The sequence below is a fragment of the Nuphar pumila genome, chromosome 17 (genome assembly GCF_984573655.1).
Source record: "Nuphar pumila chromosome 17, dmNupPumi1.hap1.1, whole genome shotgun sequence".
Lineage (NCBI taxonomy): Eukaryota > Viridiplantae > Streptophyta > Magnoliopsida > Nymphaeales > Nymphaeaceae > Nuphar > Nuphar pumila.
In genome coordinates, this window is record NC_143265.1 from 79,498,351 (window position 1) to 79,514,943 (window position 16,593).

The 16,593-nt window shown below is 37.8% G+C and overlaps 1 protein-coding gene across 1 annotated transcript; it reads right to left on the reverse strand.

Annotated features, from left to right (window-relative positions):
• Positions 1-561: 561 nt before the first annotated feature.
• On the reverse strand, positions 562-5,872 carry LOC149812394 (uncharacterized). The gene is made up of 3 exons (XM_089993657.1): positions 5,731-5,872; positions 1,318-1,725; positions 562-1,240 (listed from the first exon to the last, which is right to left on the reverse strand). Exons 2-3 carry the CDS (start codon positions 1,684-1,686, stop codon positions 665-667), a joined length of 945 nt encoding a protein of 314 aa, XP_089849783.1. The 5' UTR covers positions 1,687-1,725; positions 5,731-5,872; the 3' UTR covers positions 562-664.
• Between the last annotated feature and the right edge of the window lie 10,721 nt (positions 5,873-16,593).

Sequence of the window (16,593 nt, forward strand, 5' to 3'; positions counted from 1 at the left end):
CAGGCATAACAATAAGCACATCCATAACAATAATTAAGAATAACATACCAACAGGGGCTCCTATGAGCAGCTAGGGAACGTCACCTTGTGTTGGGACGTTGCAAGTTCAAATCCCAATGGTATTGTTGTATAACTGGTAAGGGTCTGCCAAACCTGCCTTTAAAAAAAAAAACTAAGAATAACATCAAAACAAAAAGGCTGATCTGTTCGGTATATAACAGTGAATTCTCTATTTTATATATATAGAGTAATGGGTAGGTGGCTGACGCTTTGCTAAGAAATCATACTTGAATCATGTTTTTTTTAGAAAAAGATGACTTTTAGGCATTGTATATTTTTTTAAATTGTAGACCATTGATTTTTGAATCTTATAAAAACCTAACTTGGTGTTGGAATCTGACTATCCAAAAATAGATTCCCATAAAATCAAGCATGTAGATCACATCTGTATGGTCAGATTTTAGGAAAAATATAATCTTTCTAAAGCTCGGTAGGCACGTGGTAGGCACAAAAAGTATCAGGCTCATATATATATATATATATTCATTATCCATCCTAATAACATCCTATATTCATTATCCACTTTCTCATTATCATCTATTACATAAAAGAGTCTCAAATTAGATGAAAAAGAAAAAAACACAAACAAGTCTAACTAAACTGCTCAAGAGCTCTCCTTGTCCCCCAGTATTTTCAGAACCCACTCCTTTCTCCACTCTGGCTTCAAAGATAAGAAGCAGTTAGCCATGCTCTTCTGCTGACAAAGGATAGTGATAGCTGAGAGATACTCTTTGACACTAAGGCCTAGTGCATCCAACTCCTTGGCCATATTCTGTTGTGCAACAAGTTCTCTATCTTGGATCATACTCTCAGAAAGGTTTTGTATTGCAGCAGACAGGGGAGCTAGTGCCTCTTTAAGAATATCAGCGACCCTGCATCTTTTACTCCAGGGCCTGTCAAGATCTTGCCTAGGTTCACCCTTTGTTGAATTAGATGCACCCTCTGCTTCAGGATTAGATGGTGGTCGCAAGTCGTTAAAGCACATGTTATCCTCTACATCTTCTTGAGGAACTGGGACACACTCATGAGAAACTGGGCAAACTAGACTATCGGATTTGGAGAGCACAACATCAGCAAGAGGTTCTGCATATTGGCCTTCTCGGTCATTCCCAACAATGATGCCGAGCTGTTTCAAGTTTTCAATAGTCTTTCCACGCAGATGCTTCATTTCAGGCTTTGCCTGTGCATGAAACAATTCAACAAACATAAATAGCTATAGAATCAAATTGTTAATCAAAGCTGGTTAGCTGTGACTACCTTCAAATACTCCTCCCATACTTCAGATGATGCAATCACTTGGTGGGTGATGGGATCAAATCGAAATCCATTGGTTTTGCATAATTCTTTTACTAGGAGGTAAGTTCTCCTCCAGGTTTTCAGTCGAGATTTCACATTATCCTCTGTAACATTATACCCTAGCTTCTTCCTGACCTCGTCAGCCATTTGCCTAGTGGTTGAAGTTTTGAAGGTCTTATTGGGCTTCCTTCCTTGTAGGACAGCATCAAGACAGAGCTTCAAGAGGAGTGCATCTGCGTTAGCATGATCTTGCCAACGGAAATTCCCCCTGCCCTTGGGAGAATTGGAGGTTATAGCTTGCACCTTGCCTTTGGAGGAACCAGCAGCCATGGCTGCCTGTATTATGCTTGCTTGGAGCAGGCACTTAACCTGCTTGGAGTAGATGATTAAACATAAAATACCATGTCTCAATGCATTAATACATTCTGTGACAAGTGCGCATTGATGTTCATTTTTGAAGATTTTTCAGGCTCTGACAATATCTTGAAAATTTCTGTCGCCTTTGATCATGACTATGACACACACGCAAGCACACACACACAGATAAAAATGACATTAATAAACATAGAAAAGGCAATGCAACTTGCAAATCACATGCGGAATATACTACAAACAATAAAATCCATCTGTTAGTTGTAGAACAAAGAGAGTAAGAAGTGCTACAAACAACAACAAATACAATGATTTGTCACATATATATATATATATATATGAGCCAATTCGAACAGCAACTTAGCTAATTCCTTTTAGATACTTAAAAATGATGAATAGGGGAAGCTTTTAGAGTATTCACCAAAAAAAAGAAGCATGGAACACAAAAGGAAAGCCATATTAAGAGAATGAAAGGAATATGGATGACAAAGAGTTATGATTAAAACAAGTGCCTTTCGGTTCTTTCCAAATTATATGAAATTGCATGCTTGATGAGCCAGCTGCAATCCATAGAACATGACTGGCATAAAAAACGGTATAACCCTTTTGACTAGTAAATCATTAATTGTTCCACATCCTACTGGTAATATCCCTGAAGGTATTCCAGGCATTCTCCCAAATTGTGCAGCGTGTGTTCCCTCATTCATGTCCTTAGCTAAAGACTCCCACAGTGCAAGTGTAAGATGCAACAAACCAAAACAATTTTTACTTGCATTTTCCCTCAATTCCTGTACAACTTCCAAGATGTTAAGATACCAACAAAATCACAGAAAAACCACAAAAAATGTTAATGCAAAGCTGAAGGTAGTAATCATTAAATTATATTCAGGTTTCTCCACCACTCTTCCCGATCTGAATATGCTTAAGTGGCACAAACCATAGTCACAAATATCGTTCTTGGGAATTTCTCGGTAAGGGAAAAATTTGGGAGATTTAAAAAAATGTTGAATGAAAAATATAAAAAATGATAAAAGAAGAAGAAACAATAAAACATGAAAATATATTATTCACACTTCCTAAAATTTACTTGAGTATATAACAAATAATTTAAAAATCGTTAATAACTAATAACACAAATAAGTAACAGCTTATAACTCTTTTTTTTTTCATTTTTTGACAGAGATAAAGAAAAATGTTCTTCAGAAAAATGAAAATGACAATAATAAACAAAAACCGATCAAGTAAGCCATCCACATTAAAATTATGCATCCAACCCTAATCCTGGCCTCCGTGAACATCACCACAATCGGCCTCCTCTCCATTGGGAGGAGTGTTTGGTTGTGTTTTTTTTTGTATGGAGGGATATAGAGATGGTGGGAAGGTGGTAGGGTATTAGGGAAGGGGTTAGGGAGAGGAATAAGGGGAAATTAGGTATACAGGCATTGTAAGAGATGGCAATGGCCATCGTTTGAAGAGAGACTACAGGCCCCACATGGAGAGAGAGAGAGAGAGATGTTGAAGTTTATTAACCACCCTCGTATCCTTATCATTTAGTGTATATGCATTAATTTGTCATGCTCATTTGCCACTGGTTTTGAATGGGGCCATGTAAAATAGTTCCATATTGATGGGCTTGTGAAGAGGAGTCCTCTCTCCACACTTATAAAAAACCCTCGAATTGTTCAGCTTCCAGCAAAATCCGATAGGCTTCGTTTCGCCTATTGGTATAAAAGTATGTTTATATAGCGTTTTATTGAAAAAATGTGCTTTAATCGCAAGATAATAAAAAGAGGTGATATTTCAAATATGTTGCGTATAAAACGGGAAATTTTTGGAAAGAATATTTTTCATGTTTTTTTGCGAGAAATTCGATTTCTCACTGATATTTGTGGCTATGGCACAAACTAGGGTAAAAATTAAAAGCTTGGCTACTAGCATAAATAATAGTTACTACATGTTGTTTTCATGAATTGTTGAACACGTCAACAGTTAATAGAGACCCACATCATCACTACATGGAAAGAGCAAGGTTGCCATACTAGGAAGCGAAAGCGAGAAACGATATGGGAAGCGGAAGCGAGAAGCGGTGCATTTTAAAATGTACAAGAAGCGAGGAATAAATATATATATATATATATATATATATATATATATATATATATATATATATATATATATATATATATATAAGAATTGAATGAGAATCAAAATGAAACACAAAAAAAAAACTAAAATAAAAGTGACTAATATTAAATTTCATGATTTTTTAGTATAAGAATTAAATTTTTAACAAAATCTAAAAATAATGACTATCAATTTAGAGAAAGCACATGGAAGTGAGTGAGAAGAGAGAGAAAACACATAAAAACATGAAAAGTTGAGTAAGAGAACATATAAGAAGAATAGATGAAGCGTGTGGAAAGCATAGGACAAGCGTGGGAGAATCAAGATTCTCATCAAGTTTCGGAAGAGAAGAGTATCAAGCTTCCGAAGCGGGCATCCCACCTATCTAAGAAGCTTCTGGTAACTCTGGCAAAGAGTCTATGTGAATAACTTCTTCTTGTATATAGGTTCATGTGACAGGGGACATTGAGTCCCTTTCTCCTCTCCACAGCATTGTTTGCATAACCTTCCTAACTAGCTAGGATACACTAGTCTATATCAATACGATCAAGAACATGCTGTTATGTTTCTCTTGCTTGAACCACTTACCTTAATAGTGCCCAAGAACAAATGCTAGGTGCATCATATCAATTGGACAGAAAAGCATATATAAACTAACATATGATGCCCCTAAGATAACAAAATAGGTGATTTTTTCCCATTATACAATGAATTAATGTGAAGTAACAGTTAAACTAAAGATTGGGAAAAAGCTTTTAGAATTTTAGTGATTGTAACTGTCATACGAGATTTGCATGGTCATAACTACTCATACATGAAAAAAGAATCTCGAGCTTGTGATTCATATTTTTGTTCAAGAAAGTAGATAGAAGCTTGCAGGTTTCATCGTTGAATGTTATAATAAGGATCGCCACTTCAAACAAATGAGTGGACACCCACAGTGACACAAACAAATAACAAATTATTTGACTTCTTAGCTGATACTTGACAACAAACAAGATCGTAAAGAAGGGGAGACTGGTAGTTGATTACAATACTAAACACATTACCTATCAAGTGTCCTGTGCTATATAAAGTCCTTGGGCAAATGCAATTAACAGTCTCAAAATCATAGTCTGACAATAATATACCTCCCCAGACACCCAAAAAAACAGACATTTATGATCAAGAACAAGGGACTCCCTAAGGACTACAAATAAATAAATAAAACTGAATGTGTTCAATTCAAGTCTTTGCTTGACAATAAGATCTTCCAGATTGAACCAACGGGGGCTCCGCTTGTCTGGCAGGAGCAGTTAGTGCACGTCACCTTGTGTTGGGACGTTGCAAGTTCAAACCCCAAATGGCATGGTTGTATAACTGGTAGGGGTCTGCCTAATCTCAGTTTTCTCTATCGAAAAAAAAAGATCTTCCAGATTGATGCTTGTTGTTACAGAATCAAAACCCTCGTTGGGTTCTCTCAGAAACCATACTCATGACAACATTGATTCACTCACTTTTCCACTATGAGCAGAGATCACACTCTAAGAAGGTTTCTAGACACTAGATAAAACGGGATATTGGCCTTTACACCCAATGCCATTAACACAACATACACCATTCATCTAGGCACATGGGTGGATGGGAGCACAAATCAACATCATAAATTACACCTATTTTTTCAAGAAAAGGGTGGAAAACAACCCGTTTGGGCGATTCTTGCCAACATTTCATCCCCATTAGAAGATTTAGCAAACACCAACATCGTCAAGGAAACGAAGTAAAAAAGGTTTAAACAGAGAAACACAAAGGCACAAATTCCCTAAGAAATTTCAAGAGACAGATGAGTTTGCACATGATAATCCATGAGAAAAGCGCTTGACAAGGGCAGAAACTTACCTTTTCCCCCAAAATTTGAAGGTTGGTTTCCGATTTTCCCCCTGAAAACCAGATAGTCAGCAATGATCTTGGGGGTTTGTCAAGGTCCAGCCATCCAAAGTAGGTTCACACAGTGCAGAAGAAGGGTTCGGGAGGGAGATGGATACAGACGGCAGAGTGCCAGAGAGAGAGGGCCAAGAGGGTTAACGGGGACAGGAGAGAGAGAGAGAGAGAGAGAGAGAGAGAGAGATTCTAATTTCCTATTCAGTAGAACGGGTCATGCCCGAATTCAATCGGATCTTATGTTGCTATGTCTACGGGTGAATCTTGAGGTATTCGACTAAGGGTGTCAACGGGTTAGGTTTGGTTACGATCCAGGTGAAACCAAACCTAGATCTGATTCGAGGGTCAGGACTCGGGTCCAATCAAACCCACCAAAAAAAACCATACCGATTCCTAAAAGGATTGCATGAACCAGGATCATACCCAGTAAAATAAAAAAATTTATTCTTTTTGTACATTGAAAAATTATGTATCTTAGTCAGAACTCAGGTCGAGCCCGGGTTCGGTATGAAATTTCATAAACCATACCCAGCTCCATATATCAATCTAACCCTTTGAGTCGGACCCCAATTCTAATCGAACCTCTTTGTTTATCACCAAACTCTGACTCCATAGGGTATGGGTCGGGTCTGGGTCAAACCCAACCCATTGATACCCCTATAATGGACCCACTAAACCCTCTTAGTGGGTTGGGCTCCAATATAGCATAGTATCCCTGTCCTATGGAAAAAAAAGATCAGCAATGAACACCGATTTAGGAAAGTAACAGGGGAATTGGATTCCAATTCTCTACCCAACCCCTCTTTCCCTCCAACCAGTCATCAGAGAAGGTGGGGGAATTGAATGCCCTCCCCCAATTCCCCAACTGCCCCACCTAACCTTATGCCCAACTTTTACCCACCCTAATCACCTCATACTATGGAGACATTCAAGGAATTCTGAATTGGGAAAATATTGGCTACCGTTAGAGTACGATATTTTAAACTCATAGGTGCAGGTTTTATTTGATCAATTTGACTTCAACATGGTTCATTTAATAGGAAAATGCACTTTTCTGGTTTGGTTCGGACACAGGTGGAACCAGACTTGGTTCATATTTTTGGGTATGGTATGAGGTCTGCACCCAAGTCTAATCGGGTCCAATATAAGAAAAAACATGCCTCAACTCGATAAGAACTACATGAATCAAACCCGGTAAAACCATATATTTTATAATTTTTACAATGAAAATTTGTGGGTCTTAATCAAAACTTGGGTTGGGTCTGGTATCAAATTTCACAAACTATACCCGGGTCCATGTATTAATCGGACCTTTGGGTGCGGACCAGGGTCTTAATTGTTTTTTTTTTTATTTATCACCATACCCGAACCCTAAAAGGTTTGGTTCAGGTCGGGTCCGGTAAACCAAGAACGGTTGACACCCCCTACATTTTTTGATAGAGTGGTTTTAACATGAAAACATGATTTTTTTCAAATTTTTACACATTGTAGACCGTTGAATTTTGATAGAGTGGCTTACGATAATGGACCCATCATGACAGTCCAGACTAATTAGTACGAACAAGATTTGACAAGATCCAATGATCTATTAACGCATCTCGTATGTGCTCGCAACCAATCACATGTCATAATTTTGAGTGGGCCCTGCATCGTGCCGCTGTGGGGGCACTTATATATATAATGCCGCCATGTGATTGGGCATGCCAATATAAGAGATGAGTTAAGAGATCATAGATCCTGATCTCGCAGAAGATTTCGGTGTTGAAACATGCAAGCCCTTTAGTTAGAGGGAAGCAGATCAGGTGATGCTGAAAATGAGCGTTTTTGCTCATGCGGGCATCTTGGCCGTTTGTTTGCATTTTGGATGAATGCCATGTGGTTTTGTTGACTTTTGAATTTTTTAAAATGCAAATCGGATGGCCACGATGTCAGCATGAGCAAAAACGCTCATTTTCAGCATAACCTGATCTGTATCCTAGTTAGAGCCTTCTTAAACGCCATGTTGTGGCTGTTAGTAGGGCTGGTAAACAAGCTGAACGAGCTGAGGCTCATTTATGTGACAAGCCATGGTGAGTTGGAACTTATAGTGAGCTCAACCTAAATCAGCCATATATGTATGTATACATTGTTTGAATTAGAAGTAATAAGCTTTAAAAAATGATTATTTCATAACTGAAAGCAGTATGATTTTATCCCTAAACATATTGCTTGGAAAACAAATACTTCAATCACTACACTGCTTTATATATATATATATATATATATATATATATATATATATATATATATATATATATATATATATATATATATATATATATATATATTTTGCAGCACAACATCCGAGTATAATCCAAACAAATGTTGAATTTGGTACAGTAGTTACTAAAAAAAAGAGAATCAATATTTTGTTTCATCTTTTACGTTCATTTCATAAAAATACTGAACAAACCATCAAAACATACCCGAATGCTGAAGAAGCATTGGTGAGGAGATACATCTGAGAGACAGGAGAGTAACGATGCATTAGGAAACTGCAGTACATCCAAGAGGGGTTGATGGCGAAAAAACATCAGGGGTCCTTGTGGGTGCGTTTCATTGCACGTCCCGTGCATCGCGTGGGACGCTGGTCAAGCGCCCACTATCAAACGACTGATGTGCGATAACTGTTTTTTGTACAGACTCCCCCTGGAATGGTGAAGTAGGTTATATGTTCCCCCTGGAACAAGTAGGTGCGTGTTCTTGGGTTTGAATGAGCGCCACGTATGTAATCACGTGGGGCTTATTTCACTACAAGAAAATATGTTGTTAGCGACGGACTTTAGCGACGAAATACTTCCGTCGCTAGTTAGCGACGGATTAACGAGCAAAAAAAAAATCGTCGCTATAATGAATGAAGTTTACGAAAATAGCGACGGAATATATTCTGTCGCAACATCCGTCGTTAATTAGCGATGGATTTCGCGACATATTGTTTTGTCGTAACGGCCACAACATTTGACGACGACGTTTGCGACAAAAGATTTTCCGTCGCTAATTAGCGACGGACTATATTCTGTCGCTAGTTTCGTAAATTTGATTTACATTAGCTTAGAGACGGAATTAATCCGTCGCTAATTTTCGAATAACCCTAATCCCATACAACTTTTTCTTTTCTTCTTTCGCTGCTCCCGCTCCTGTCGTTCGCCCGTTCCGGCGGTTCGCCCACTCCCGCCGTTTGTCGGTCCCCACCGTCCGCAGGCCCCGCCGCTCGAAGACAGGTAAACGAGGGGGTCGGCCCCCCCGCGTTTTCTGGCAGGGGGTCGACCCCCTGCTTTTTCTGGCAGGGGGTCGACCCCCTACTTTTTCCGGCAGGGGGTCGACCCCCTGCTGTTCCGACAGGGGGTCGACCTCGGCAGGGGGTTAAGCCCCTGCCTTTCCGGCAGGGGGGCGACCCCGACAGGGGGTTAACCCCCTGCCTTTCCTGCAGGGGCTTAACCCCTAACCGGAACATGCAAGGGGTTAACCCCCTGCCAGAACAGCAGGGGGTTAACCCTCTGCCTGTTCTGGCAGGGGGTCGACCCCCTGCCTGCTCAGGCAGGGGGCGACCCCCTGCTGTTCTGGCAGGGGGTGGACTTACTGCCGGAAAGGCTGGGGGTCGACCCCCTGCCAGAACAAGGGGTCAGTTAACCCCTATGTTTCGTAAGGGGGGCGACCCCCTGCCGGAACAACCCCTTTTTTATGTGGTGACTTCATTTTAAAACAACGTTTTTTTGTGCAGATTTTTCAACGAAATCAGCTTGTGCTCAACCACCTGTAGTAAGTAAGTAACAAAAATAATGCAAATCGGGTAAATACCCATGGTGAGTAGGTGATGCAAGCATATCACATGTTATTTAATTTATTATATGTAACACTTTATTGTTCACACACTCACTTAGTTGTTGATATTTAGGGTTGCTTTGTTGGAGTTCGGAGATCATGCTGAGCATGATTTTAATGTATGAATATGGAAGTGTTCTTATTTTTGGAGTACGGAGTCCATGCTAGGCATAGTAGTAGTTAGTGAAATATTGAAGTGTGTTTGCTGCAGGTACATGTTTGTCATTTGTTTGATATGAATGATTACGATGTATTGCAATGTTTGATGTAATTGTATCCATGCTTGCATGTAGTTACTTTCAATTTGATTATGACTTCCTTGTGAAATTGTATAATGAAAGCATGCTTCAAATGATTGTATCGTGTCATTAATAGTTTGCATATAAAAATATTAAGTTATCAATGCATGCATCAAAAATTTTGTTATTGTATGACATCATATATTGCATGATAAATTTTATATTTTCTTTATCGTAGTATTCTGATTGTTCTCTTTTAATTCATTAGGTTATTATTCGTAACATCATAAGAAAATGACTGCAAATCGTGAATGAATGTACCATAGGATAGTGGATAATGAGTTATCGCATGAATATATGGATGGTGTTGAAAGTTTTATTGAATTTGCAACGGCAATTGTCAGTACAGTGGATCCCACATGTCAGATTAGGTGTCCCTGCAAGATTTGTAAGAATAATCGATTTGTAGAACCTCATAGCGTTAGACATCACCTATACAGGAAGGGTTTTGTGAGTGATTATCAGAACTGGATGTTTCATAGAGAAGAATTTAGAAACGATTTTGATGCATGGGTGAATGTGGTGCACGATAATCCATATACGGATTTGATATTTGATGTCGCAGGAACAGAACTGGATTCTTCTATGAGTTCTAGGGATGTAAGAACTGCCTTAGATGAAAAATCACCAAACGATGCAGCTAGTAGATATGTTAGACAAACCTATATGGGGGTATTGTCTCAGTTGAGCAGATTTTTCAGAACATTGTGCGCATCGGAGGTCGTAGTATTAGATATAAAGAATCTCGAGGACTCTGTCATTACCATTGTTTGTCTGCTAGAAAAGATATTTCCGCCAGCATTTTTCGATGTTATGGAACATTTGATCATACATTTGCCATATGAACTAAGGGTTGGTGGCCCTGTGCAATATCGATGGATGTACCCATTTGAAAGGTATATGTTTTTTTATATTTGTCTCTTTAATGACAGATATTTAAAATTTGAAATGTATATTTTTGCCAGATGCATGTTCGACCTCAAAAAAAAGGTTTGTAATAAAGCAAGAGTAGAAGGCTTTATTTGTGAGGCGTACTCTTTAGAAGAGATTTCAAATTTCTCATCTATGTATTTCGAACCTTATATTCCAACACGTTACACATGCCCGCCCCGTAACGATGATGGAGAACAAGTAACTATAGCTGACACACTGTCGATATTTCAACCACTTGGGCATGCATTTGGTAGTTGCTGATCAAGGCTCTTAACAGATCGAGAGCAAGACGCAACACACATCTATATTCTTTTTAATTGCTCAACGATCGACCCATACATCGAGTAAGTATATATAGACGCAACACAATTATAAATCCTTTTATGTTCTATACGTGGATACATGGCTCGGTAATATAAGTATTTGTGCTTTGCAGACGATTTGATCTGGAGTTGCAAAGAGAAGTTTCACATCTCACTGATGTAGAAGTACAAAAAGAATATGAAACTAAGTTTGTGGAGTGGTTGAAACAGTTGGTAAAAAAGCTAACATAAATTTTGTACTTGTAAACAACACTAAGTTACTTAATTGGTCGTGGTCACAATCATTGTTTTTGTCTGTGCGTAGGTCCACCATGGTGATGTTAAAGATCAAGGAATATGTGATTTAGAAAATGGTCAGACCAAAGTTGTGCAATGTTACAACGGGCACATCTTAAATGGCTATCGATTCCATACAAAAGATTACGGTATAAACAAATCAACGATGAATAGTGCGTGTGTATCAATGGTAGCAGCTACGGTGAAAATAAACATGATTACTACGATGTTATAGAGGAAATAATGGAGTTGACTTACTTAAGCATAAATAACAGGGTAACTTTATTCAAGTGTCATTGGTTTGATCCAACTGCAACAAGACTCGACAAAGCTTCAGGCATTATGGAGGTGAATCATAAATTCAGGTTTGAAACATATGAACCATTCATATTAGCATCGCAAGCTCAACAAGTTTATTATACTTCATATCCGCGTATAAAAAAATCAGATAGAAATGAATGGTGGGCAGTTTGCAAGGTGAAGTCCAAACTATACCCTGAGTATGATTAGTTACATTAAGATAAGTTAGCTGAAGACAACGATTACTATCAATCAGATGATATCTATGACTTCGCTTATAGTCACAATGTTGCGCATGATATGCATGCCATATCTCCATTGGCCGATGAAACATTCATAGAGGATTGTGATCCAAATGATGTACCAAGTGGATAGGTAAACAATAAAGAAGAAGAAGAAAAAAGTCAAACAAGTGACGAGGAAGAATTCTCAAGCTAGTGAGCAAAATCTTGTAATACAAACCTCTATTTAAATGCATTGCAATACTTGATGTGAATGATTTGAATGTATTGTAATACTTGATGCAAATGAATGAGTTGTATTGCAATACTTGATGTGAATGATTAAAAATTTTATTTGAATATATTGTAATACTTGATACGAATTATTCGAATGCATTATAATACTTGATGTGAATGATTTGAATTATTTGAATGTATTGTAATACTTGATGCGAATGAATGAGTTGTATTGCAATACTTGATGTAAATGATTTGAATTATTTGAATGTATTGTAATACTTGATACAAATGATTCGAATGCATTGCAATACTTGATGTGAATGATTTGAATTATTTGAATGTATTGTAATACTTGATACGAATGATTTGAATTATTGCAATACTTGATGTAAATAATTTGAATTAATTGAATGCATTGTAATACTTGATGTGAATGATTTGAATGCATTGCAATGCTTGATGTGAATGACTTGAATGCATTGCAGTACCTGATATGAATGATTTGAATGTATTGTAATACTTGTTGTGAATCATTTGAATGTATTGCAATACTTGATGTGAATGATTTGAATTATTGTAATACTTGATGCGAATGACTTGAATGTATTGTAATACTTGATGTGAATTATTTGAATGTATTGTATGACATATGTTATTTCTTAGAATATGGTTCGTGGAGGTTACAGTGTTCGCTCATCCAGTAGTAGCCAGGCCCAACCTTCATCTTCACGGGCTCCTGTGATAGGTATATCATTTAACTAATTGGACGCTTGATTAGTTCAAATGCGCATTCTGAGAATTTCTAACGTATTTTTTTACAGTTGATGTTTCGCCTATACACGACCCACCTACATCAGTTGATCACACAAGTCAGGAGCCAACACAGGAAGCAGGGTCTTCTCAGTCTGGCACAAGAAGACTCATTCGAATAGTGTATATCGATAATCGACCGTAAGTATTTCATTTTCAATTATTGTATATCTTATAAATATTTTATATTGATATTTACTGTGTACCAATTCATGTGCATCACGAGGTTTGAGCCACAAGAAGTAGTACGGGAGATTAAGAATTCACTTCTTCAACATCTACCAGGACCGGTTGCTCAATGAAAAGAGTACCCAAAGGAGGTGTTAGACAGATTGTGGTCCTCATTCACGGTATACAGTTGTTTCTCATAGTTAATGTATTTCATATTTAATTTTTTTAAGTCATGTCTACTAACTTTCTGAAAATATTTGTAGGCTTCGAATCGCTTCGCAACTACGATGGAAGAAAATGATGCAAGAAAGGTGTGGCAGAAGGTGACTGCCAATCGATTTGCAGGCATGCTGCACAATAGGAAGACTGTATAAAAAAAACATCTGGCATAATAGATGATCCACTATAGTGGAAAGGCCATGGCTCTATTACTATCAGGAGAGATTATTGGGATGAAATGTGTGATAAGTGGGCGGGAGATGCATTTCAAAATCGTTCTGCGAAAGCTGCACAAAATCGAGCGAAAATGGCCGAAGCCTATCTACACACAGGTGGATCTAAGACATTTGGGAGCCATTTGAAGAAAATGATAACTCATTAATATATAATATTAATTTTATAAGTATTGTTGCAAACTTGTGAACTAAATCTTTTGTCCTTTAACTTCGCAGGAAGCAGAAAAAGGAGGCATGGTATCATATAAGGATGTGTTTGTTGAAACACATAAACGGAAGACCACAGGAGTCTTCATATCAGAGAAGGCAAGAACGACAATGGTATGTATTTATTCTATTAATAATAATTACAATATGCAAGTTATCATAATGTTATCATTAATTATTAATGCATACTTTAAACATTATTTTGTAGGAGGCATATGAGCAACAGATGGTAGAGCGATATGACGATGACGCTACTCAGCATCCATCATTTGATCCTGCAACATGGGTGACTGTAGCAGGTGAACCCAAAAAAGGTCGCGTGTTCGTGTTTGGGAGTAATATGAACACTTCACCAGTTATTGCTTCTTCCAGTTACGACTCACAGACTTCTTCCGCCGACATAAGCTTCAAGCAACAGTCTATTCTTTCCGGTGATGATGTACGCCGGATCATTAAGGAAACACTGAATGACTACTTCCATGACACCGTCGCCCCCTTTCTCCGAGATGAGTTCAACAGTTTTGTGCTGAACAGGGGATCTTCGATTGCAGGTCCCTCTCAGGTATAATCACATATTCAGTTTTTTGTCTGCCTTAGAACACATATGAGCATAATTGAATCACATATATAACTTTTTGCCTGCCTTAGAGCACATATGAGCATGATAGAATCACATATAGAGTTTTTTGCCTGCCTTAGAGCATATATTAGCATGCTATAATCACATATAAAGTTTTTTGCCTGCCTTAGAGCACATATGAGCATGATAGAATCACATATAAAGTTTTTTTGACTGCCTTAGAACACATATGAGCATGCTATAATCACATATTCAGTTTTTTGACTGCCTTATAACACATATGAGCATGTTATAATCACATATTCAGTTTTTTGACTACCTTAAAACATATATGAGCATGCCAAAATCACATATAGAGTTTTTTTACTGCCTTAGAACATATATCATTCATGATAGAATCACATATAAAGTTTTTTGCTTTGCCTGCCTTAGAGCACATATGAGCATGATAGAATTACATATAGAGTTTTTCTGTCTGCCTTAGAACACATATGAGCATGCTATAATCACATATTCAATTTTTTGACTGCCTTAGTACACATATGAGCATAATCGAATCACATATATAGCTTTTTGCCTGCCTGAGAGCACATATGAGCATGGTAGAATCACATATAGAGTTTTTCTAGCTACCTTAGAACTCATCTGAGCATGATATAATCGCATATAAAAAATTTTTAATGCCTTAAAACACATATAATTCATGATAGAATCACATATAGAGTTTTTTGCCTGCCTTAGAGCACATATGAGCATGATAGAATCACATATAAAGTTTTTTTATTGCCTTAGAACACATATAAGCACATGATAGAATCACATATAGTGTGTAATTTATTTCATTATATTTTGTTTATCAATACTGACTGTTCTTTTCTTGTGTAGGCTGCTAGCGATAATCAGCGTAGCAGAGCTGAATGGATCACAGATAAAGGCAATGAACAAGAAGACACACAAAATCTTGGCGATGATTAGAGAACTGTGTTGAAGAAGTTTTATTTTTTTTGTTTCCAAATTATAATTGTTGAATTGTAAATAATTAAACTTGTTAATTTTAAGGTGGAATGAGTAATTGTTGTAGATTCCTTTTATATAAAATTCTATGTGTAGTTTATTTTTTATTTACAAGAAATATAAATTGTACAGGAAATATAAATTGTACCGTTCTCGGTATTTAATTTTCAAATAAATTTTTTTGTTTTTTTTTCGTGTTTGCGACGGACATTTCCGTCGCTATGCATATAATCTAGCGACGGCTTAGCGACAGATGTAAATCTGTCGCCAACCGAGGCCGCCGTTTAGTACCGACGGATTGCCAATGAAATACGTCGCTCGTTATTCCATCGCAATTAGCGACGGACCGAGCGACGAATTTATTCCATCGTCAGTTAGCGTCAAAAAATTCGCGACGTAAGCATACCGTCGCCTCGTCGTCGCTAATCCGTCGTTAAGTCTGTTAGCGACGGATTAGCGACGGAATGCGGTCGTCGCTAATCCACTGCTTTGTTATGGTGTTTCCCTGTGTTTGTTGTCATAACTTAGCATTGGAGTCTGGTGCGTTTGCAAAGACTTAAGTACTTTTTATCGCCATTAGCATCATAAAATGATGTTTCGAGGAAATGACAAAAATGTCCTCCCACCAGAAAGGGTTAAAATCATCATCATTTTTTCCCTAAGGAGTAAACTCTTCTGCTTTAACAGGAGCTCATCGCAATATGTCACCCTAAACATTCTGGATCACTCTTTGACAATGAACCATCTGCTGTAACAGGAGCTCCGATTGACGATGCAACATTTGCCATTGTCTACTGTCGTCAAAACACCCTTTGTCACTTTCTGTTGTCATCGGAGCACATTTTATCGTCGTCTGCTGTCGTCGGAGCACCCTTTGCCGTCATCGTTATCTAATATCGGTGAAGCACCCTTTGTCATTGTCTGTTCGTGAGAAATAGTTGAACTATCAGAAAAATCAGCATTCTATCTATTGTTCATCATGATACCAGGGTGCAAGCGTCAAACTGAGTAGACAGAGAATAACGATTTACAACAGAGATAATGGTGGCAACGTCAAACTGAGTAGAGTAGCAATTTATAATAGAAATCAAATCAGAGAGTACCGATTTACAGTAAAAATCAAATTAGAGA

What these genes read in the sequence shown, in the direction of transcription:
- LOC149812394 (XM_089993657.1), bottom strand. Translation starts at nt 1,686, where the DNA reads ATGGCTGCTGGTTCCTCCAAAGGCAAGGTGCAAGCTATAACCTCCAAT. An exon ending in TATGGGAGGAGTATTTGAAG is followed by an intron (nt 1,241 to 1,317) that starts GTAGTCACAGCT and finishes TTTCATGCACAG; the next exon opens with GCAAAGCCTGAAATGAAGCA.